This window comes from Arachis ipaensis, chromosome B7, assembly GCF_059453495.1.
Source record: "Arachis ipaensis isolate K30076 ecotype BB chromosome B7, ASM5945349v1, whole genome shotgun sequence".
Lineage (NCBI taxonomy): Eukaryota > Viridiplantae > Streptophyta > Magnoliopsida > Fabales > Fabaceae > Arachis > Arachis ipaensis.
In genome coordinates, this window is record NC_142442.1 from 14,039,762 (window position 1) to 14,065,939 (window position 26,178).

The window sequence follows — 26,178 nt, forward strand, 5'->3', positions numbered from 1 at the left end:
AGAACGTCGCTTGCTCACGGGAGAGTAGGGGTGGCAAAACGGGTCAAACCCGCTAAAAATGCGGGTCGGGTTAGAATTTGGAACCTGCCAAATTTGCGGGTTTTGGCAGGACGAGGCGACCCGCCGGATCAAAGATTTTTTTTTCTTTTTTTGTTAAATAATTACTATTACAAAATTAATAATTATATCATTTTCAAACATTTTTTTTTCATTTTTTTGTTTTTATTCTTCTTTTAGTTATTAATTTTATTTATTTTATTTTACAATTTCGTATATATGCTCAAATTATGTAACTTATTTTTTAAAATAAAGATGGCTCTATTGACAAATGTTATTTTGAACAATTTTATTAAAATTAAAAATTAAAAAAAAATAGTAAAAAAAGAATTATAAGGAATTCTTAATTTTGAGGTCAATAATTTTCTTTCTGCTAGAAGATTTGATTTCATTAAAAGAAAAATAAAAAACAAAACAAAGATATATAATATACCGAGAACAATACGACATGCACGTATTCTTTTTTTTTTTTTTTTTCAGTTAGATGGATTGAACAACTCTTAATTCTAGATATTATATCACACACAGCACACTCATATACATTATTTGGCCATTATTAAGATTCAAACCCGAGTGCAATATATTTAGCCACTCAACCAACAGCCTCGGGGATAATAGTTGTGGGGCAGAAATAGTCCATTTTGGTCGGAAAATGTTTTTTGAGCAAGATGAGTGAATGGATTTGTGAAGGGTATCATTGATATAAATATAATGGAGCAAATGGACCGAAATATAAATAGAAGATAAAACAATAGTTAGGTTCAAAATGGGACTTTAACATCAGTCTAAAATTTTTACAATGGACCAATTGCTGCTATCTATATATATCAACCAAAGAATTGAGGGAAGAAAAAGAAAAGACATAGATGGGGGGAAAAAAATCTCTCTCACTAACAACATCACAATTATCTCCTAATCACACTACCTTTTGTGCCTAAACCTTTAGTTGTTGTAGATGAAAAATGGATACCATGATTGCATAGATGTGTGTCCACATTTCTCACTGTGTATCAGCATCATGTGATCATATAAAGAAGGTTGACACATTTTCAAATAATGCAACATAGCAAACTCCTCTATGACTTCATTATTAGCAATAGAGACTCTGCTAATCTTCTGTTCATACTTCATACCTTATTCATCACACCTCTCTGTCTCTCACCATAAAGGAACTTGTTTGTGTCATGGCATATAGCGATTTACCGAGGCAAAAGTGTTGAAAACATAACTGCTAAGAGCGTTGTGAAATCAACTAGCTACTGCAAGCTCCATGTTTGGGAGCTCTGTTTCCAGATTTTCGGCGTCGGTAACCAAAGGATTTTTCTGGAAATTGTTTCGCAACTGACCACACGCTGCATTTGCGTCAAGTCCTCTGGTTTGACGTATGCTAACAGTTATTTTATTGGACTCCAAAGCAGCCGCGAATGCTTGCACCTATTCCAAGATTATCAAATAACTCAGTTGATAAGGCAAATCATGTAGAATGGACAAACAAATAATGAAATCAGCATACTGCTTTCTTGTAAGGACGGCGGTACTCAGAGCCTTCTACCGGATTGAAAGGTATCAAGTTCACATGATAACCAGGCCCCCATTCATGGAGTAGTTTGGCGAGTTCTATCGCATTATCTACCGAGTCATTGACTCCAGCTGTTCAAACATAATGCCAATAAAATACTCCTTAAATTATGTAGATTCATCAACATTTAACATATGGACGAGGAACAAGTCAGCATTGAATTGGAAATTAAATTTCTTACCTAAAAGTGCATATTCAAAGGAAACCCGCCTATTTGTTTCACGGTAGTATTCCCGACAATCTTTCATAAGTGCATTCAATGGATACGATTTTGCACTAGGAACAATTTTCTCCCTAAGTTTCTGGTTAGGAGCATGCAGGCTGTTGCAAGATACAAAATAAAAATCACATGCACACATGCTAGAAAGAAAATTATATATACATACATCAGAAATTAGGGAGTAATGTCATTTTATAGAGTTATATATGGACAACTGGCTCAACAGAAAGTAAACTTGCAGCGCTCCCAATATTTGCGGTCAAGCCGGTGACTCTAAAGCTGCTCTGGGGGTATCAAAAGATGATGGAACGAATATATTTCCTAACAAATTTTATGATAAAACTTTCCTAATTTCTGGCTCAATATTATGAATTTACTGCTAGACGCTGATATTAAATAAGTTCATGATGCAGTAATGGATATCTCTTCACTGAGCACATCAGAAAATTTAATTGCCATTGCCACCATAAAATTATCGCATTACAGAATACTTACCAAGCAAAAGAAAGAACTTTGGAATAGAACAAAGACTCTCAATTATAAAGGATGCCAGCAACTGTGGCAAACCCAAGGCCTAAACTCTAAATATCCATGCAAATGGCATCAAATATCAATCTTAGAATCAAGGGACAAAGTAAGGACATTAATTCTTGAATCAAGCCTTCATTTGTAACAAGAGAAATTACCTCACAGCTAATGTAGATTGAAGTTTGTGAGAAGCCAGCTTCTTTAATGTATTTGGAACACCCACAGTGGAGATGGTCATCATTCTTTGCCCAATTTGGATATCCTAAAAGGAAAATACATTGAACAAAAGCACACTTAGAAACAAAACTTATGTACTCTCTCTTACAATACATCAAAACATAAAAAGATGAATTTTGAAAACACGTATCACATGTTCAAATGATAATGTAAACGACGTTAAGAGGAAAGGGATAAAACAAGGGTTTGTCTATTCTTAATCATTCAATAAAATGTTGCTAAGAATTTGACAAGAAAATAACTTCACATATCATTGTCGTTGATTTACCTTATTCAAGCAATGGTGAGCTTCAAGCACTGCCTTCAGATTTAACATTGGTTCACCCATTCCCATAAACACTACGTTTGTCACCCTGCGGTTGAAGACCTCCTCAATTGCCATTACCTGTGTCCATAATATGCACATTGTAGAAACTTCTTGTCTTATGGTGAACAAAGCCAACGAGAATGAACAATGTCATCTTATATTTATTCCTTCTTTCTCATTTCTTTTCTTTTGTCCATTGTGTTTCTCTAAAATGGATAAATTAATCTAAATGTCCCCAAGCTATCTATTTTGCAAACGATCATACATCGAATTAACTACTCTATGAATGAATATGAATAAGCGATGACAAAAACCTGCTCGACGATTTCATGGCTGCGAAGATTCCTTGAAAAACCTCCTTTGCCAGTGGCACAGAAAGAGCAACGTAATGGACAACCAACCTAAATACGCAAAAAAGTGAATCATAGTCAAAATAATGGTGAACATTGGCAACAAATTTGCATTAACATTAACATAAACAGAGAATTGGTGTCCAAATAAAGTATACAAATACTCCAGAAAAGAAGCGAACAATAATTAATCAATAGATTATTCAAGATCCAACACCTGTGATGAAACACATGCTGTGAGGCGAGCTGAACCTTTATCCTCGTCAACTGGAATACCAACTGTTTCAACCAATCTGTTGTCTTCCAACTTCAGCAACAACTGCAAAATCAAATGCCAACCAAAAAAGTATAAGAAATCATGGAATCATCAACGACCACGTTCTCTGCAAAATCATGGAATCATGCAAGTTAACCTTCCATGTATAGCAAACAGTAGGGCCAACTTAAAAAACTTGAAGCATTGATGCTGAAACAAATAAGAATATGGTCCATGCAACAGATATTGTGCGTAACATCTAAACTCTCAACACATAAGATTTAGATGGTGACTAGAACAGCAAGAAATCATTCAAAAAGTTCAAAAGCTAGTAAACTACCATGTATATCAATAAATTGAGGACCGAAAATTATAAATTTTACGATTTCATAATTCACCTTAACAGTCCCATCAGCTGCTGTAACTGTTTGAAAAGTTGGAGACCGCCCTACCTTCCATCCAGCTTCCTCAAGTTCATTCCTAAATGCCTGAGGCACTGAAATGCAATACAATGTCAACTAAAACATTTTTTTATTTTTTTATTTCAAAAGGGAAGGGGTGCAGAAATACTCACACTGAATGAACTCCTGAATTTCTCTGACCTTCCTCTTGTATATAAGATGGTAAAGCTGCTTCCCCCTAAAGCTTTGCTAACAAATTCCACAAAAATAAATAAATAAATAAATAAAAATGAACAGTATATAGAAGATTTAACTTATAGTTTGTTAGTTAGTTTTGAATCACAACCTTTCATAATATATCTCATATCATAGTTAATGAGTCCCCAATTCACACACTTGTTAACATCATTTTCTTTACAGTAGTTAAGAAAAAGTTATATTCTTTGTGGGATTAAATGATGTGGGAACGAATCAAAGTGAAAAAAGATATGAGATTTACCTGACCCAAGTTGAGAGCAAGTTGTTGGAGGTCGTTCTCGGACATGCCAAGAAGAACCTGCTGCTGCGGCTGCGATTTGCGAGGTGCAGTGGCCATGGCCATGGCCACCGTGGAGCAAGCACGTGCGCGATCACGTGCTGGAGTGCTGACCGCACGTGCTAGAGGTGTGGAACAGTGGTGAAGCAGCGCCATTGAAACGGCCAGCATAGTGGCTCTTAGCTCAGAAAGAAGATAACGAAACGATCAAGTAAATAACAAAATATCCAAATCTCCCAAACCCCTTCATGGCTTAAAGTCTTAAACCCTCCTCTCGTTTCTTTTTTATTATTTTGAATAATATTCAAATTTAAGTTAATCTCTCCATTATAATTTTTATAAAATTAGAAAATAATTTATTATTTTTTAAAAAATATTAGAAATTAATTTGTATAATTTTTTTTTTAAAATTCGGAAAATAGCTTGTTAAAAAAAATAAGGATAAAATATACTTTTTGTCTCTAACGTTTGCGATTTTTTCAAAAATACCCCTAATATTTAATTTTATAATGTAACACCCTTATTTTTAACACCTCATGATAGTACTAAAAGTTCAGGCGTTACTTACCTCTAATTCTTTAATTTGATACTATATTCATTTACAAAAATATTATTTGTATACCAAAATCAGCCACCAATGTATTTGTGTATAAATACATGTGTGGTTTAATTTATTTTCAATGTGTATTTGTATTCCAACATGTATTTTACTGGTGGTTGATTTTAGTGTACACGACTACACGTAGCATAACTCATTTATTTAATATTGAGTCTTCGTAAATATGAATTGAATCTTTAATTATAAAAGCGAAAATTTAAGACTAAATCAAATACAGAAAATGAAAACACATATATACATATATACATATATACATAAGGCTCCGTAGTTCGATCGCAGCTCCGTGCCAAAACTTCCTGAATCTGTCACTGAAAAAGAAATGATGTAAGGGAGTGAGAACATCATCCTCAAAAGGGTTCTCAATAGAGGGTTTAAAAATTGTTATAAGAGGATATTTAAAAGAAAACTGTTTTTCGATTATGGTGATTATATGCCAATTTCAGCATAGTCACTCATTGTTGGTTTTGAGTATTTATGTGCCAATTTCAGGTGAGGTAATGCTAATTGATCCTCCGTAGTTGATAAACAGAGCCTGTTACTCATAAGTCAAAATCAAACTATGCCCATTTAAAACTGATTTCAATGCTGATTTAGGGCTGGCCAAACGAATGAGACTTGTTCACCAATGAAAAGAAAATAGATAGTGCTAACCCGAAGCACCGTCCCCATACTATCTATCATATATCCAATTGACGACTTTCCTGCTACTCCTAGAAGGAGAAGGACAAAGAACAGAGGAAAGAGACATAGGATAGACGAAAGATGGAGAGAAAGAGTATAATCCATTTTTAACCCCTCGCAACAAGTTCAGTTTGAAACCGAATTCCTTCCTTACTATAGTAGCCATAGTAGTAGCAGTAGGAATAGTCGCCAAATAGACGGAATTAGTCTTAGTGCTGTAGTTGGATTACCTTCCTCACCTTCCCTTTGTCCCTTAACTGCTGACAACAAGCATTCCTGGAGCTAGTAATCTGCCAAAGAATAAAAAGTAGAGGTTGATCGCTGTCTTTATGAGTTCGTGATGAGACGGAAATCTCAATCAAGGGTTCTGAAAGCAACTCTTGAACCCCAGGAGAGGGAACTCAATAGGTAGAGGCTATAGAATCGTTAGACTAGGCCAATTCTACTTCATTTGTTTGCTTCGGTTTACCTTCTTTCAGTGGTAGCTTTTGTGTCTAGCTCGTTCTCTTATTCCCAGCTCGAAAGAAAAATGCTTTAATCTAAGATCCCCCTGAGCCTGCTAACTCAACTCTTCTTTCTTAGCAATGATCTGTTATCAATGAATTTCTTCCTTACCGGAATTCAGAGATAGGACTTAGCCAAGTATTTGACTTCAGCTTAGCTGCTTAGCGAATGCTATATTTAGCCCTTTCCGGCCCGAGTCCGGGTATAGGTAGTAAGTATTGAGACATGTAATTATATTTAGATCGGGCTACATGCTTGTTGACCAAATTTTGTGAAGATCATCTGTTAGCTACGATAAGCCACTATAGGATCGTAGAAAATGTGTTCTCAGTTATTCAAGGAGCGAAAGGGCTCAGCAACACCGACGTGGGCATTCAGTAAAACTAAACCATTTCAAGCGCTCCCATATGCACACCGCATCTTAGGGCTATTTCAATGTAGTATAGTTCTAAAAAAGTAGTTCATTCGCCCCGGATTCCACCCTACTATGGCATAGTCAAACTATCCCTAGTCCGTTTTAATAATTAAGGTAGAAGGCCTTTACCGAGCCTCCAATCTTTGACCCACTCAAGCTCAAGCCAAACGACCATAACAGGAAGAAGGGGCCTTAGGAGCCCTTATACGGATGATAGGGGAGTTTCTTTTTTCAGTCTAACGTTAGTGGAATATATTACGGAAACAGGGGTAGTATTCTAAGAGGATGGCAGCCAGCCCTCACCTCTACATTCATAGCTTGAACCCTAACGGGTCACTTCACTCCCTTTCGAAAGGGATTAACTCAGACTTAGCTATCCATTTCATTTATATGATTAGGACATCGAACTTATAGAGTAAATATATATCTTTACATTTTTTTGTGGTCACAGTAGAATTGAAGCTGAGGAAAGTGAAAGTTCAAGGTTGTATATATAATTATATATAAGCAGACAGCCCCTTTGTTGTCCAGCGTGACAGGGCCCTGCTGTGAAGGAAAAGAATCCGACATCGGTATACCATCTAATCTCTAACTTAACGAGTCAATCTAATGAATTGACAGGCCTTCTTGACTCATTTGCAGGGTTTCCGTATCTATCTTGCTTGCAACCTTAGAGAGCTATTCATTGCTTTCAAGTACTCCCCGAGTATCATGCTAAGATATTCCTTTTCTTGTTCTCGACAGAACCCCTTTGCGAAGGAAGCCCAAGAGAGCAGTAAGGGGCGCTGCCTTCTACTACCATTACCATAGTTGAGGAAAAGTCACTCCTAGCTCGACTCGATGCCAAGTTGAACTCTCATCTCTAGTAAGATGCATGGCTTTGAAAGAAGTCAATCTAGGCTATGATCAGGCGAAATCTACCAACCACGTAGACCCGGCGAGGGTGAGAAAGAAGTCCTGCTGACCTATCTTAAGCAAAGTGAATTGACCTTTACTAAACAAGCTAGGGATTCATGACTAGCTAACTCTATCTATGGTCGAGGTACAAGTAACCTCCTTACCTTACTTAGTCTTTACTTTTGAACTAGATTGAAGGGCTTCTTGGCTTGCTCCCGCAGGTATGAAATCACTTGCTTGCCCGGTGAATCTTTCATAAACAAGCACCAGGCGCTCCCTGAGCCTTAAGCTCCGCACTGCTGACTACTCTCGTTTATCATTCCTAAAAAGGCTGGAGGCTTAGCTACTAGTCCGAAACTCTCACATTATTTTACAAAGAAGGGATGGTCGATGGTTGTTTTGATTTGATTAAGTTTTAATTTAAGAAGGGATGGGAAATTTGTTCGACTTGTAATCGTTCTATGTGTCTCATGTGTTTTGGCTACAGATCTAGTCCCCGAAAATGCCTTTTTAAGTTGGGGTTCAAGCGTAAAACAAGGAAGAAACCTATGTAGTGGGTTCAACTCCCATTATACGCGATGTGGCGAAGATTGCTCGTTATTTCTTTTACCTGCCCGCTTAGTTAATTGATCTCTTGTTTAGCGAATCGGGAATAAAAGGCCAGCCTGGGTCTCTTTTCTAAAAGTGCTTTCTCCCGCCACCTGGCTCGTGAGTCTAATTATGGGGTTCAGGAATAGGGGAAGAGGGAGTCTAAGTCTATTGGTATGGGTCCTAATCGCTCGTAACGATCCTTGCGGATCCCCTCTATCTTTTTCATTCAAACTTGCTAGATTGCTTGCGTCTATGATCGTGTCAAAGGGCAGAGCTTTGTTTTAAGCACTTATTACTGGGAGAGCTAATACGAGTAGTTACGAATCAGATGCTATCAAAAAACGATATTTATCTAGTCTTCCTTCTCTCAGGACATTCTCTTCTTCTTTTACTATGTTATTTGCTTTCACTAGCACCGGTTAGGAGACCAGTAAGAGCAGATTCTATAACAGTAAGAGTTACTTCCACTTGGCTCAATAGCCAGAGATGAAAGTAATAGAAGCTTATTCTTTCACATGAGAGCTACCTATTTTTCTGAATGTCCAGCTTATGATGATTCAATTACAACAGCTGCAACAAAAGTAGAAGGATCAGTCTCCCGATGTACCCAACACATTCGAAACATCTGAGGTAAGGACCCCTTTTTCAGATTTCATGATGAACCCTAGACTGAATCCAACCCTGTCAAGAAGAAAGCCCTTTGTTATGCACTGGTCTCTTCCTAAAATAGCAGGGATATTCCATCGACCCGACTCCTCATTTTGTTTGGCTTTCTGGCTCGGGAGACAAATGCAGCATGTAGTTAGTTCATTCAACGGAGAGGGAAAGCTGAATTCACATGTTTCCAGAGGAATGCATCATGTAATAACTAATAAATATTTCTATTTCACTTCTCCATATCTAAAAGGGAAGAATCGATCGAAATGAATCTGTACGATAAAGACTTTTTAGTCGAATGAGACCCCTCCTCTGGAATAGAAAAAATCCTAAGTGTCTTCTTATGGCTTTGGGGTATCTGAACCCAGTTGGCATTTTTGTTCGGATGCTTGAATCGAACTCATCTGTTTATTCATTCAATTCACAGTCACAAAGAGACAGAAAAGGAAGGGCTTCTATTAGAATCCCCATCTAATTTCTCATAAAAGTAGGACAAAAGAAAAATGGATTTCGCCTTTTTGGATTGATGATTTTCTTGTCCTTACTCCTATGAGAGTGATGGTTCCCTTTCTTTCTTGTACCGAGGTTAAGGGTTCGGTAGAGTCACTTCCACCCCGGAACTAGTCCCGATGGAAGACCATAAGACTTTGACGAACCTTGAGCTCTAAAGCTGTCCAACAGCTCTAACAATGAATGGAGACTTCCAACCTAGATGATGCCCTCCTGTCTAAAAAAGGCTTTGAGCCACTCCCAGGTTAAAGGGATATTACACCTCTTCCCCAGGAACTCTAAATGATTCACCCGGAAAACACATAGTCGATTCTGAGGTTGCTAAATACAGAGCCTGGGAGTTTCAGTCCGCTGATTGGTAGATGGAAGTCTTTTCCTGAGGCCAAGACATATATAGCTAGCTATTTGCTTAGCTAATCGAGGGCTTCACTTCCCTGCTCTGGTTCAAGACTAGCTAGGTATCCTCCTTAATATCGTTACCACACTAGCTTGAATAGTCTCAGAGCTTGGCTACGATTGCCTCGAAGGAATGCAGAGCTGTCTTATAGTAGCCCTTTATGAACCAACAATCAGAAGATAGAAAGAAAGCAAAAGTAGAAAGAAGAGAAGGGATTAATAGATGTTATCCTACTAGCAGTGACTAGAAGGAAGGGAGCCAAGTCACTAACTAGAGGAAAGGTTCACGACTGCTGGGTCGTGTTCGTGAACCAATAGAGAACTCTTAGAATTGACTCCTCGGAAATTACTGAAAGACTAGCCTACGACCCCTCACAGAAAAAAGGGTCTCTGCTTAATGGAATTTATGATAAGTCTTTGGGCGTACTTTGACGAGGAAAATCTTCTTTTTATTCTATAGAAGCACCAATAAAAGATATAAAAATAGAGGGATTCTTAGTCTAGCGCGTAGTATCAAAGAATGAAATTCATAAGCCCCTGTCTTCTTTCTGGAGGCTTATGGTAATCGTCCTTCCACTAGCCCGAAACCGAGTTAGCATCTTTCTGCCCTAAAAAAAGAGTATAGTGCTCGTCTTTTGATAAGAGTATTCCATATTATCTGTTGAAAAGTTTTCAACGTCCACCTTACCTTATTCAACTACGAAAATTTTTTCTGGTTCGCTACTATCCTATCTGAGCCTACAGCTCACGGTTGTATATAGGGAGGAAGCCTTGAACTGGCCAAAAGCAAAAGCTTTCTATTTGAACGGAATTCCACAATTACATTACCTTCGGCTGCACTTCCTTATCTATATTCGTGGGCGGGTGTAGAAACCCCTGATTGAACATGAGCTAGGGACCCAGCTCTTTTCCCCGCGCCACTCCTTGAACATGAGAGTGTTTGGCTAAAAATAGCACGGATTGAATCTTCTTCAAGAAGGAAAACCCTTCTTTTAGTTTGTTTTTAGATGAAGATCTCATTGTGATGTCTCATTCCCTCTTTTCTTTCATTTCACTTTATTGTATGAATTCAACCAATAGAGGAGTGGGATACTCAAAAAGTAGTGGCAGAAATCGAAACAATCGTAGGGGGCGTAGTCGTTGTTCTTAGTTCTCTGTAAGTTGATTGATTCTCATAATTCGTGATCCTGGCTCAGACGAGATAAAGCTAAGGATATACTTCACAAATGCAAGTAGAAGTCGAACAAGATACCTCTAGCAGTATTAATCACTCGTTCATCTGTCGAACCCCTTGGTCTTCCCTCTGTCCCACACATCTATCCAGCTTCGCTCGCTTGGCTCGGTATCCTCCCGGAAGAATACACACTCTCCTTTGTTCGATCTTTGCTGGTATATTTCTAATTAAGACTACTTTGGTACATAAAGAAGTTTTATATAAAAGTGAATAACACCTTAGACTTCTTCTTCCAATCCCTCTCTTATCGAATGAATGAGCAAGTAAGTACATTCATCTTCCCCCTTGACTAAGCATGATTCCCACTATCTACTAAAAGAGCGATTGAGTCGAAACTTCCCCTTTGTATCGATTTTTCCATGTACCTAGGTAGCGAGTGATTAAGATAGCCTGATGAGCTAAGAAGTAAAGAACGTTTTTTATTATCCCCTTTCCATCAAACTTCTACCGAGCGGGAGAGAAAGGTAGAGAGAGTAAATAGTGCTGATAGAGAATAAAAAGCCGTTGAGCGTGTTGGCCACACAAAAATCTCTTTTTTTTATATTATAAATAATTTTTTTGTTGGTGTTAAGTTAATAGGTTACTTGATCGAATGGATAGAACACTTTACTTTAATACCAATCAAAGTACCCGATCCTTTAGCGAGAATCAATAAAATGAGATGGGCGAGCCTTCATTAGCTGACTTGCTCCTTTCTGAGGATCGAAAGGACTTATTCTAGCATGCCCATTCAAGTCCCAGCAAATGCCCGTGCTTCTTTTGGACTTATGCCTTGCCTGTGCTCTATCATTCATTCCCAAAAGCCCATCCAAAGGCAGGCCATGCTATTCAATGCTCGAGAAGAAGGGCTCCTATCCCTCCCGAGGAAGGGCAGTAGCTTGATTACTTGACTGCCTGTTCCAATGTCACCTCGTTCTATCTATCTTTCATCCGTTACCTTGTTCTTCTTGCCACTGGGGCTTCAACCTTTCCATCATTTCCTGCGATCGAGCTAGCTTAACATCCTTATTAAATTGAAGCATGATGTTGCTATTCTGCTCGGCGCATTTCTTAGGGATTTTTCCTTAGTCAAGTAAAGGACCAGGTACTTTAGTACAAAGGTATTACATAGCTCCGTGACCACAGACTGAATCATGGGCTAGGAAGATTACGGTGATTATCGCTCGTCTTATGAATCTTTTTAAAAACCAACTGTTAATCATCTAAAACTTTTTCAAAGAAACAATATTTAATTTTTCAGAAAATTCAAAATTCTTCTTTTCTTATAAGAAAAATCTCAATCAGTTTTCTTTGTAGTTAATGTTTTCGATTAATTCAATTTTGTCCCTAACGTTTTTTATTTGTGTCAAAACTACCCTAGAAGTTTTCAATTTTGTTTCTAATATTTTACATAAAAATGTTAGGGACAAAAGACATACTTTACCCAAAAAAAATGCTCTTATTTCTCTTTTCTTTTTCCCAGATTTTTTATTTTTATTTTTTAAGTCACATAGTGATTTTTATTCACTCTGTTAATCTTTTAACATGTATGGATGTCAATATTCTTCACTGAAAATAATACCTGTTGAAATGGGAATGAAACAAAGTTTTACTAAAACATGTTCAGAAATTCAAGTGAAGATAGCCAGCTCATTTGTTAAAATTGTCGAAATACATAAAATGACTAAATTATCCTTAGGTATAATTACTAATTTAGATTTATTGACTTTCACATCTCATATACATAACTAAACCTAACCCTAAACTACTAGCGCTAGCCTCTAACCCTAATTTGAAACTAAATTTGTGTTAAAACTTAAATTAGCAAAAACTATGATGTGCTAACCGCTAAGTGCTATTTTGTTTTTCACTTTATGATGTCGAATTTTAATTAATTTCTGATTCCAGACATTTGGAAATTTTCATAAAAAGTGAAAAGGCGAAAAATAAAAATGAGACACAATATTCATCCGCAGCCTCCCCCTACTAACATCCTAGTCACAAGTTAGTGAAACTATTTAAAATGTAGTTACATTTTTTAATGTTTACAAATACAATCCTTCGATCTATAAGTAAATATGACTTCAATTTACATAATTGATCTCAGTAAAAAGAGAAAGAAATGTGGGAATTAATAATATTACTGAATCAAAACCTGTACAGCGATCAGATGCCTCATATACGCTTAAGTTCTTCATCATATACAATAATTAATTAATTAATTAGTTAATTAATGATATACCAAACTCAACAGCATAAGTAGTGGCAACTAATCTCATTCTTTTTGCATGGTTGTCGTAATTGTTTCATGCTTTCTTCTATGTTGTTTAGTACCACTGCTTCCTGAGCTATGTCTATGACCATTCCTTTTCAAATCTTGATCTCTAGAGCATCCCTCTCCGTCGGAATCATGCAGGTGCTCCAATGTCCTCACCACCTCATCCATCTTCGGCCGAAACCTCGGCTCGACCGATAGGCATTTGATGGCGAGGTTAGCTAATTTCATCACCTCGCGCAGCGTGTATTGGCCTTCGATTCGAGCATCCATGACTTGGAAGATCCTGCGCTTGCTGCTGAGGTAAGGTTTGGCCCATTCAATCAAGTTCTGCTCCCGGGATGGCCTGTTGTTGTCGAGGGCGCGCTTACCCGACATGATTTCTAGGAGAACAACTCCGAAGCTGTATACATCACTCTTCTTGGTCAAGTGACCTACAAAGAAAGACAAAGTTACAAAAACAAGATTAGTATTTGAAGTTCGAAACTCAGGGTAGTTATTGTTGTAAGAAGAGTTGTCCTTATTAAAAAAGATGCAAAGAATGTCCTAATCAACTTCACTAACTGATAATTTAAGGTAAGTTACATTTTCAAATTATTGAAGGGTACTCACATGCAGTTGTCTTCATATGAAGTTTATAGTTGAGAACCGTTAGAAGATAATTTAGTCAAACTTATCAAATCATCTAACGATATTCATATATCAACTTTATATGGAGACAACTGGATGCGAGTTTTCACCTTGTTGAAGTGATGATAGGTGGTACCAAAAGTCAAAGAGCCTAGGCCATATATATAACACTATATCATACGTGAATGAAATTAAAGTGAACATAACTAACTACATAAGCTAAGAGAGTAAGAGGCATTATGCAAACTTTGTTATTTGTTTGATACCTGTGGCCATGTATTCAGGTGCAGCATAACCGTATGTGCCCATCACCCTTGTAGAGACATGGCTCTTATCACCTGCTGGTCCATCCTTTGCCAAGCCGAAATCAGAAAGTTTCGCATTATAATTCTGTCAAGAACAAAAACAAGTGTCAGAACCGCCGGTAAAGCCAATAAACCGCATTAAGATCAACGAATGAGATTCACTTACCGAATCAAGCAATATATTAGAAGTTTTGAAGTCTCTGAATATCACTTTTGCTTCGTCGCTGTGGAGATATGCCAGACCCTTAGCAGCATCAAGGGCAACCTTTATCCGAATGTTCCAAGGAAGCGGCTCAACATAAGAAGCCCCTGTAGCAAAAGCGATATCAGTGTGATTTCCCCAAATCAATTACATGCATTTTAGATAATGTTCTCTGGTGTCAAAAATCACTTTACTTGAAAGTCAATTTCAACTAAAACCAATTCTACAAAAGCAGAATCAAACACAAGCTTAAGGTACTAAACAATGTCACCTAATCAATAAACTTGAAACTAGCAATGCCAGAAGGAAAATCAATAACTTACTCCTAAATAAGTGATTATCCAAACTACACTTGGTCAAGAACTCATACACCAAAAGCCTTTGATCATCTTCCAAGCAATAACCAACCAGTTTCACAAGATTAGGATGACGCAGCTGCCCCAGGTAATTTATCTCGGTCTACAGCACAAAAAGCATCCCATTAAGCAAATCTAACGTTTTCGATAGATCAAAGCCGCGAAACATTAACAATCAATAAATGATACTCACCAACCATTCACTGTGTCCTTGTCCACCTTCTTGGTTATGCCTCTTCACAGCAATGACCATTCCAGTACCGGGTTTAACCGGTACAAGTGTCTGCTCATCAATCCACCCCTTGAATACAGAACCAAAACCACCTTCTCCTATCACACTATCCGGACGAAAGTTCCTCGTAGCGGTTTTAAGTTCAGCAAAGGTGAAGCTCTTCAAATTCGAGGATTTCAAGATCTCTCCTTCGGACCGAGGAGTCGGAGGAGCAGTGGTCGAGACTTTGCTGCTTAAACCACTCAAACCATCTTCTCTGCTACCATCCTTTGAACTCACACCTGCACATATCAAACAAAAAATGGATCCAAATATTTAGGCCACATATGTATAAGCATTCTAACAAGAAACATTGCTTACAAGGATTTTTTTCTGCCAATTAAACACCACATTGTATTGTTAAAAGAACATGCAAAGGCTCAAACAATTCCAAGGGTTTGAATTGAAGGCAGTGGGAGAATCTTGAATATTTTCCAAAATAAGTAATTAAAATCCTCACAACCCTGTGCCCTAAGTCAATATTATTATAGCTTCATTTATAATCTATCTAAATTTATTCTCGATGTAATTACAACATAACATAACTGATGAACAAGACAAAACTACCACACAAGGACATGATATTCAATCAAAGTAAGTTTCCTAATTCTTTGTGTTATGATTATGATTGTGAGAGAGACTTCAAAATCAATCAATCAAACAAACAAACAAACAAACAAAATCAAAACCCCATAATTCATAACCATAGCCCAAATTCTACTCACACAAAAAAGACACAAGTTGAGGGCATTTAAAACCCAATCCAAAGAAACCTACAAAGCTCAAGAACAAAAGTGTTAAGAGAAGAGAAGAGAAAAGAAGAGTTTTTTTTTTTCAATACATATATATAACACAGCAAAAAGTTACCATGGCGTGGAGGGCTCTCAGCTTTGATCTTTGCACTGAAGCAGCAACCCATGAAAGAATAGTGATTGAAGAACACTCGAAGAGGGATGAACTAGAGAGAGAGAGAGAGAGAGAGAGAGAGAACACAAGTGAAGGAACAAGAAGAGAAGCTAGCTATATCTGAAGTGGGAAAACAAATAAAAAAATGAAAGTAATATCTAGTGAACAACAAAAAGAACAAAAACTAAGTTAAGGTCCGTGAAAAGGGTTAAGAAAATGAATGGAAAAGAATGCAGTGTGAAAGCAACACTATTTTCCACATGAAGGTTTAGCTGTCAGACCCGGATTTAACCAACCCCAAATTCCATTCAATGCAACAACATGCCTTTTTTTTTTTTTTCCTTCCAGTTCCAAAGACTCAACTTTTTTGTAATGGTTATGATGGGATTCTTGGAAAGTTCATAGTTTTGACAAATATGGCATGGAAGGACAAATCCTCAACGGGGTTGACCTGACACATACCATTAACTTTGTTAGATTATGTGCAAGTGGATGGAACTACCCCGCCTCATTCTTTTAATATTTCTTATTCATATTCTTATTTCTATTATTTTTCAACTATGTTGATGTGTTTGGCTAATTTTTTTTATATGAAAGAAGGTGGTATGTAATTTATCATTATAGATAATTGGTGTATTTTTTTATATAAATTAATTTTTTTAATTTTAAATAATAAATTAAACCTTCGAATTTAGAGAAGTAGAGAAATCTGAGGGTCAGATTTGTATATTCAAAAAAATTTAAAATAAAAAAAATTAAATCTAACTCTTAAATTTATATTTTTTAAAAGAAATTTAAAAATTACAAATTTAACTCTTAGATTTGTGATATCAATAAAAAAATTTAAAACACCACAAATCGGATCTCTAGATTTGTGGTATTCATATAAATAAAAAACACACAAATTTTTCACCTTATTAAAAAACATCGCTATCACCTCCATATTAAAAATACAAAGCGTTGATGGGTGCATCAAAATCAGTTATTAAAATTAGTTATTAGTATAATATATATATATATATATGAAAATAAATTAAACTATATATATATATATTTATATACAATTATATTAGTGATTAATTTTAGTGTACAAGGAATATTTTTTATTATTTTTTTTATTTTTCTAACAAAGATAAATAGGAGAATATAGACATTAAACTTATGAAGCACCGACACTTTTTTTATTTGTCGTGTTCGCGTATCGGACACATTTCAAATACGACATTCATCGATACTCGTCCGATATATGTGTCTTCTGTGTCCAACTGTGTCTTAATAAAAAATAAAAAAACTTTTTCGGACACACCTAAATACCATCACGTGTCAGCGTGCCGAATCTTATTCATAAGATGTATTCTTGAAATAAGTTTAGAAATAGTATATATTATTAATTACTACAATAAAAGATATTTTAAATACTTTAAATAATTAAAAAAGATATTAAAATAATTAAAAATTAATTTATATTTTAAAATCGATAAAATACCAAAATATCATTATAATTTATCTAAAAATTACTTTATATTTTATATATATATCGAGTCCTTATATCTTATAAGAATTTTAAATTTGTGTATCTGCTTATCCCATATCGTATCGTATCCCGTATCCATATCAATATCCATGCATCATAGCATTGAACACATAATTTTAGGGTTTACAGATATAGTAAAATTATTTATCTCAAATGTTTGGTATTTTTATTTTACACTTTGTTTTTGTTTTATATAAAAATAATTCTTTCTTTTGCAAATAAAAATATTGAACTCTGATTTATTTTTAGAAAAAAATTAATATTATATTATGAAATTATTTATTTTAATATTTAAACTATTTAAAAGATGTAAAAATTTAAATATTAAACTATAGGCTTAAGTTTTTGTATTATTTTTCTTTGCCACTTATTATTTTTGTACTATGTTATAAAAATTTTAAACAATTTAGTTTAAAAAACTGTGCGTCTTTTTTAATTAAATAATTTTCTTGTGACTCTATGAGTCCATCTATCTTATTAGCTTCTTTTCCTTGTTTTCTAAAGGCATTTTTTGGTTTTGTTATTGAAAAAGAATTTCTTTTTTTCTTTTCAAACATAAATTAGACTTGTCCTCTTATTTGTTGCTCTTTTCATAATAAGTTGAATTATTTTTATGACCTAAACATGTACGTCAATTAAAACGCCGATACTTTTATAGTTTTATTATTTTGTTGGGTTCAATATTTGCCTTTGGAATTTTGATTTTTTATTCATTATTATTATTATTATTATTATCCAATCCATGCATGGTTTTCAAGCTTATCCTTCTCTTTTTGCTTGACTGACCACTGTTTGAAAAATGAAAAATTGAAAATGACAACTATACACGGCGACAACCTTTAATCAGTTAATTAATTAGTGCAAACCTTCTTTTCACAGAGATATATAAGAAAAAATACTCGTAAATCGTAATTACTATTTGTTGTCAAAATTTCAATGCCTTTAAGATGTTGACTAATATTAATCAGCAATATAATATAATATTTAAGTCAATAACACATGTTTGTTCGTGTTCTAATTAGGGTGTCCAAAATGGCATTTTACGTGAGATTGGACCATTATTCATTAAATATATACACATTTTTTTAATACATGTTGATCACATATGTTAGTTGTGTTAATTAGTTCTAGAAGTTGGATTATATTGAGAGCCTGGTGATGATACTCAAGCTAATATAATCATCGGATTATAATTACATCAATCAGAAATTTAGATCAAATATATAAAGTTAGATATTAATTACTATATGTAGTCAAGATGAATAAATATTTTTATAATAATCAATTCTTCAGACAAATTATTTTCAATTATTATTAATTATCACCAAAATATATAATTAAAATAAAAAATACATATTTATTTCTTCATAAATTTACAAAATTAAAATAACAGAATAAGCTAAGCTATGTGCGTGTTATTTGCGGTTATTTCTTTTAAATCAAAGATTCAATTTGTGTCTCATACAAGAAAATAATTAATTAAAAATGATAATATAAAATTTAATTACGTTCATCTTCTTTCAGATTAAGTGATATTATACGTAATATTTTGGATAAAACACACTAATAAATTATTTCAGTCTATCAAAATTACGCTAATATCATATTTAATTTTCGTTATATGCATGTTGTGAATAATTGGACAATTTACTATATATTATAATGTAGCCTCCAATATTACCAGAATGTATAAAATAAAAAACGGATATCAAAATGCATTTTTTTCATAATCTATGTAAACCGCGACAGGGGTGTCGCAGTTTACAAATGCACGTAATCTGTTACAGGGGTATCGCGGATTACATTAAAAAAATATCACATAATCCGCTGTAAGGGTGTCGCGATTTATATGTGTTTTGGGTTTCGTGCATAAACCGCTACAGGGGTGTCGCGGTTTATGCTTTAGTGTAGACTTACTTCATTTTTCATGGAGGATGAGATTCTGGTTGAAAGTTTGGCTTGCAATTTTTATGTATGGCGCAACATAGGTTCCTGCTTGGGTTTAATTGACATTAGTCTGTTGGACTCATAGACTTACCAACAAAATTAGACGACGTTAACTCAAAAGAATGACAACTACACAGAGAATCGTAACAGTAACAACGTCACCGTAAAACGAACAGCAAGTACAACTTTACTTAACAGTAAGTACAACTAAAACAAAACAAGAACACAAATAAGGAAAGAAAAATATAAGCTAATCATGACGACCTAATGACACCTATGCCTCGGCACTGGGGGCGGATCCTCGCTGAGGGCAAGTCCTGCGAGTGTGTCCTGCCTGTCTGCATAGCCCACATCGCTTCGGCCGACTAGTATCGACCTCATCCATGGTGTTACGGATTCTTGTTGACCTCGGTCGCCCTTTTCTGGTACGTCTCATGTTAGGATCAGAGACGATAGTAGGACCGGCGTACGGTGGCCACAGACCCTTTGGAATAGGGGGTAAAAATCCCATCTGGTATACGCTGAACACCTTACTCATGGTATAAACCTCATGGACGTACGTAGCCCAGTCTAACCGGAACTGAGCACAGCATGCAATCGCATGGCAGCACGGGTAATGGAGAGCTTGAAAGTACCTGCAATCACAAGTGCGATCTCTGAAGGAAACCCGACACGTCCCAAGCGAGAAGTTACCAGTAGGAGTCGTCTCAACCACGGTATACTCAGACTGATGTCTGTCGAATAGAGTAACCGTGAAGCACCTCGCATCTTTCAGGTTGCGCTCTATCACCTTCACCAGCGCCTGGCAAAACTGTTGGCCTGATCCTAAAGTATAAATCGCGACACCCCTGTAACGGTTTATGCACGAAACCCAAAATACACATAAACTGCGACACCCCTACCGCGGATTATGTGATGTTTTTTCCAACGTAATCCGTGACACCTCTGTAGTGGATTACGTGCATTTGTAAATCGTGACACCCCTGTCGCAGTTTACATAGATTATGGAAAAAATGCATTTTGGTATCCATTTACCATTTTATGCATTCTAGTAATATTGGAGGCTACATTATCTATTATAGTAAATTGCCCTGAATAATTCTATATAAATCGAAATAATTGAATTCGATTTACACTTTTTCAATGTAAATTGAATCAACTGATGTCGATTTAGAAATATACGTGGTAAATCGAATGAATTATATTCGATTTAGTGTTAGGAGCAATTCATATTCAATGTAAATCGATACAACTAAATTCGATTTAATGAATATGTAGCTTTCTTAGTAAATCAATTCTAATTGATTCGATTTATTACTGAACAGCACATATATAGTAATTTGTACATATTATTGATATTTACTATTTTAAAGTTAATTTTCAGTAAGAAAATACCCTGAATTCAAATAAAACATCAAAAAATCAAAATGAATAAGAATAAAAATTAAATGTTTGTGTTTTAGTTCAAATTACAAAAAAATCTAAATTTTTATAAATTTCTGAATTTAAAACGGAATAATAAACGATTTTTAAAAATCATCCTTTAACTCGTTAGCATTTAAAGAATCATTACCGGGACGTTTGATGTTAAAAAAGTTAATATAAAGTATAACCCTCAAAGTTGCATAGGGGTTAAAACTTAAATTTTTTTCAAAGTCAGAAGTAACAGATAGTTATACATTAAAAATAACTAACTGTATTTGTACAATATATAATTTAAAAAATAAATTCAAGTTTTATTTCAATACCACCTTAGAAGGCTATACTTTATATTAACTTTTTTAACATTAAAAATCTCAAAAATAATTCTTTATATGCTAATAAGTTAAAGGATAATCTTTAATGAATTTTTAAACGTTATTTATTGTTTCATTTTAAATCTATTAGTTTATAAAAATATAGATTTTTTGAAATTTGAACTAAAATATAAATTAGATTTTTATTCTTAATCGTTTTAATTTTTTTAATATTTTATTTGAATTTAAATAAAGATATTTTTTATTGACATTTATATAAATCAAATCTAATACATAGATATATAAATATATGTATATAAGTTGTTTTAATATTAAAGGCCATTTAATTTGTTTACGTGATTTACCTTAATATTTTTATCAAGAGTAAAAGACATATCGGTCCCTGACCTTTTTAAAATTGGACATTTTCATCCTTTAACATTTGAAAATACTTTTAAGCCCCTCACCTTGTAAAATCTGGGACAATTGAACCCCTCCGTTGATTTGGGTTGAAAAAGGTCACCGGAGAAGGCTGATGTGGCAGGGAGAGTGTGACCTATCCGTTTAGGTTGCTGAGCTGGAGGGGATACTAAAAGTCGAAGGACAAATCGATCCCTCACCCACAAAACGACGTCGTCTCCTTCCCTGAGCCCTATTTGATCGAAAACTTTGGAGAAAGACATGGGTGTTGATGCTGCGATCGTCCATGATGAGTGAAGGGAGCTCTTCATGCACAAGACCTGGAGGGGGATCTTCATGGGCTGTGCCAGGAGGATGTGAGCGAGTTGCGATTGCGCCCAAGTGCTACTGTGGCGTCTACGCCATTATGTACAAGTCAAGAACGACTAGTAACCCTAATAGAGTGTTTCTTGGGTGTCCACTGTTCAAGGTAAGTGAGCGATTTTTACAGAAGTTGGCTTATAGTGTGCTGGGTGTTAATGGGTGATTCACTGCAATTTTGTTCCAGGCTAAAGAACCGTATTGCCGGTACTTTATCTGGCTGGATGAACATCTGAAAAAAATTAGGGCTGTCGAGTTTGAAGCCTTGGGTGCGGTGGATGAAGCTGATAGAGTAACCATTGAAGAACAGCTGCTTCAAAATAAGGATATTGAGAAAAAAGTAGAAGAGTTGGAGAGGAAGCTGTTGTCTATTGAAAGCCAAAAAAAATTGAGTTTGTGGCATATAATTGTGATTGGTGTAGTAGTTGTTGTTGTTGTTGTATGTATGTTTAGGGTGAAAAAATGATTGATGTTCATGGAATTGGTTGTAATGGTTGATGTAAAAATGGTTGATGTACATGGAATTGATGTAAAACTGATTGATGTACATGGAATTTGTTGTGGTTGCTGTATGTATGTTTTTTTGGAATTTCTTGTTGCTGTATGCATATAATTTAGAACATTCAGACATTATTCCAAGCATTAAACAAGATAGTAACTCTGGATATATTTAAAGCAAAACGTTAGAATGACATTGTATTTGATTTAATCCAAAACATAGCTAAACAGCATGAGTTAACTCCAAAATATGATAATTTCTGGTTGGCATGTAAACAAGTTTGCCAAGATTACTTTGCTAATAAGCATTGTCTAATGTCAAGCTAATAACTAGCCAAAAAAAAAAAAACACAGAAATCATGCTGCTTTGTTCACTTCTTCTGAGGCTTGAGAATTCTCTTTGTGGCACTGGTAGCTGCTTTCATGGTCTCCTTCGAGGGTCTCCTGCTGGTTGGAGTTTTGTGTGTGTGTGGTGTTGGATTTGGTGGTGGATTTGCACTTGTTGGTGGTCGAACAATTGGTTGCTTGGGTCTGAAAGTATGTGCAGCAGCATTGGAGTCTGGTTGGTCCATTCTTGGCAGCTGGGATGGAGGTCTGAATGGAGTCTGTGCTGGAGCTGAAGGTTGGGCCATAAATAGTGCAGGAACTGGTGCAGACCCAGCTGCCTCCCCAGCACTAGGTTCACCCAATGTTTCACCCTGTGATTGATTTTGATCCTATGTAAGAAAGACACAGCAATGTAACCAAATGGGGTAATTAATGCTTAAGCAGTATCAATTTTGTAATACTAACTAATAATAAGAAGCATAAAATGGTGGGGCTGATTAGTGCTTAACCAAATGAGGTCTAAAGCATTTTTGGGTGCCGGCTTACCTCTGGTTGAGGGGCTGATTGTGAAAGGGGAAGCAGCACCAGAGCTTGTGAGTTGTCAACTGTCTTCTTGGGTTTTTTCTTCTTTAGTTTCCAGTTCGGGTTGCTTGGAGCTCCTTTACAAGTTTTATAATTATGCCCTTTCTCGCTGCACTTGCTACATGTAACCTGGAAGCTTCTTTTCAGCTTTTCTCCTTGAATATGAGCCTCAGCAGGGTCCTTGTTGCGGTTGTGCACCTTTGGCCGCCCAATAGGCCGTTTGATAGGTGGCGGGACAGGCCTCAGTTGCTCAGTTGTGGTCCAGAATTCTTCACTAGGAACGGGCTTGATGCAATGTGCATATGTCTTGTGAATTGACTCCATACACAACCATGGATGCACGTAATCCTCAACCTGGTCATGCCTCTTTCTGATAGCAGCAATAGCATGTATGCACGGCATGCCTGCATAAGCAGCAAAAGTTACATGTAAACCAGCATAATTTTACATACGACTAAAACATATTAGTTGGGTTTAAACTCTTTACCAGTCAATTGCCATGTGTTGCATGAGCAGGTGTGCTTGATTAGATCCACGTCCACTTTCGTCTTCTTTCTGGTTACCTCAAACCTTTTTCTTTCATTGTCCCCCACCCACTCAGCTATCCACCTACTACTTGGTTTTATCTTCATCTGCAACCTTTTCTCTTGAACTGGTGCTAACTTACCCCTATGGTGTTCTAACAATCTAATGTGCTTGGTCATCCTTCTCATTAAGTAGCACCTAATCTCCTCACACATTGTCAAAACAGGTTTTACTGTGTATTTTACTACCTTTGCATTGAACACTTCACACATATTATTAATCAGGTTATCCACCTTGGGTCCATGACTAAAATAGGTTTTAACCCAGGTGGTAGGTTCAAATTTCATCAAATATTCCCATGCTGCATTGTTAACCCCATTCAGTCTATCCATTTTCTCCTTGAATTCTGCTTCAGTTGTACACCTAGCACACTCCCACACAATGTCTCTAATGTGCATGTCTTTGAACCTATTAATAAAGTTCTTCCATATATGCATGACACAGTTTCTATGATGTGCCCTTGGCATTACCTCTTTTAAGGCTGGCAGCAGGTCCTACTCATTTCCACCAACAAATAAATAGCATTATAGGCTACCCTAACAAACTCTACAACTAAGCACATTATAAGCTAAGTCAATAAACACCAAAAAATAAACAGCAAATAGGCTAACTCAATAAACACCAACATCTAGACATGTTATATGCTAATTCAATAAACAACAAGATATAAACAGATTATAGGCTATTTTCCTAAACATCAACAACTAAGCATATTATAGACTAATTCTATCAACACCAACAACTAAACACATAAAAGAAAGTAAGATTGTTACCTTTTGCTGGTCGGACATAAAGTTCCAACCGAATTGGGAGGCATCACCCAGGTCTTCCTGAAGTAGTGTCAGGAACCATTTCCATGACTCCTTCGTCTCAGATCTTGCAACAGCAAATGCCACAACATAGAACTGATTGTTGGCATCCTGTGCCACTGCTGATAGTAACTGGCCTCCATGGTATGTCTTAAGAAAGGCCCCGTCTAGATGGATGAAAGGCCTACATCCACTCTTGAAGCCTTGCTTACAGCCCTCGAAGCATATGTATATCTTGTCAAAGACAGGAAGGGACTGAGGGATAGGCTTCACATCAATTCTTGCTGTTGACCCAGGATTACTCTTGAGAATCTCCATCCCATACTCCCTGAGCTTTCCATACTGTTCTTTTTCGTTTCCCACTAGCCTTTCCTTGGCTTCCTTTACTGCCCTATATACCATCTTCGGATGCACAACTAAGTTAAACTCTTCTCTGAGAAAATCAGTTGCCTCATTAGTTGTCATATGAGGTTGACTTTCCATTCGCTTTTCCATCTTCTTACTGATCCAGTGTTGATCAGCAGCATTACTACCCAGATCTCTTGCACATGTGTGCTCAGCCTTGTAAGTCTTAACCTGGAAGCATAGCAGTGTCTTGTTGTAAGATAGATGTGCCAGCCATGGACAATTTTCACCTCTGCATGCAACTCTCACCCTTTCCTTATCATTCTTTATCCACAACAATTCTCTCCCCTCAGCTATGAACATATCTTTCACAACCTCTTTGAAGCCATCTATGGTTGCAAACTTGGTATCCACCTCAAATCTCCCCTCTCCAAATCCATAGTCTTCATTAAACACTGAAAATTCATGTTTGTCTCCCTCATCCTCTGAGGATTTACTGGTGTGTGAAGGTCCTCAGATGCATACTCATAAATCGGGTCATCATCATCTGATTCCTCCTCATTCACATAGAGCCCTATTGGAGGCCTGTCATTGGGCTGCACAGATGGAACATCTTCTTCAGCATGCACAGCAGCACCAGTTTTTTGGGGCTTGTGATGAGGAACACTTCCTTTGGGCTTGGCAGCTGGCATGGTACCTTTGCCACTAGGCACACCTGCAGTCTTTCTCCCAGCACCTCTCTTGTTCCCACTTGACTCTGTCCCTGGCCCTTCCTTGACAGTGACCCTTCTTCTTGGCATCACTTTCTCCTTTCCTTTCACAGTGCTTCTTTTCTTCATAAGATCATTCTCCTCATCACAGCTAGAGGAGTCATCATCAGAACCAGTTTCAGTGCCATTCGGAGTAGGTTCATACAACTCGTCCTCCCCACTACCATTCCCATCCCCTGCTGTCGATGGTGATGACTGAAGCTCCCGCATGATACTGTCCACATCAACTGCCTCATCAAATTCTTCCGGCCCCTGTTCTGCAGCAGCTTCTTCTTCCACAATCTGTGGCTCATCAACAGGGTGATCGAAGTAAATATAGAACTCGTTGATATTTGAATTCCTCAATTTGTTCTCTCGCATTTCATTG

The 26,178-nt window shown here is 36.3% G+C and overlaps 3 protein-coding genes across 3 annotated transcripts; all 3 read right to left on the reverse strand.

The window, feature by feature from the left end:
* Positions 1–812: 812 nt before the first annotated feature.
* Positions 813–4,755, reverse strand: LOC107609610 (Radical SAM superfamily protein). The gene is made up of 10 exons (XM_016311619.3): positions 4,435–4,755; positions 4,109–4,184; positions 3,933–4,030; positions 3,496–3,597; positions 3,243–3,329; positions 2,890–3,006; positions 2,543–2,646; positions 1,818–1,957; positions 1,571–1,707; positions 813–1,491 (listed from the first exon to the last, which is right to left on the reverse strand). Exons 1-10 carry the CDS (start codon positions 4,639–4,641, stop codon positions 1,306–1,308), a joined length of 1,254 nt encoding a protein of 417 aa, XP_016167105.1. The 5' UTR covers positions 4,642–4,755; the 3' UTR covers positions 813–1,305.
* Positions 4,756–13,076: 8,321 nt separating this feature from the next.
* LOC107609442 (receptor-like cytoplasmic kinase 176) lies at positions 13,077–16,281 on the reverse strand. Its single transcript, XM_016311425.3, has 6 exons — positions 15,860–16,281; positions 14,915–15,234; positions 14,689–14,824; positions 14,330–14,472; positions 14,125–14,248; positions 13,077–13,662 (listed from the first exon to the last, which is right to left on the reverse strand). The coding sequence occupies exons 1-6, from the start codon at positions 15,909–15,911 to the stop codon at positions 13,229–13,231; spliced, it is 1,209 nt and encodes a 402-aa protein (XP_016166911.1). The 5' UTR covers positions 15,912–16,281; the 3' UTR covers positions 13,077–13,228.
* A 6,483-nt stretch (positions 16,282–22,764) lies between these two features.
* LOC107608150 (uncharacterized) lies at positions 22,765–25,880 on the reverse strand. Its single transcript, XM_016310031.3, has 4 exons — positions 24,661–25,880; positions 23,790–24,381; positions 23,267–23,706; positions 22,765–23,109 (listed from the first exon to the last, which is right to left on the reverse strand). The coding sequence occupies exons 1-4, from the start codon at positions 25,402–25,404 to the stop codon at positions 22,765–22,767; spliced, it is 2,121 nt and encodes a 706-aa protein (XP_016165517.3). The 5' UTR covers positions 25,405–25,880.
* Positions 25,881–26,178: the final 298 nt, after the last annotated feature.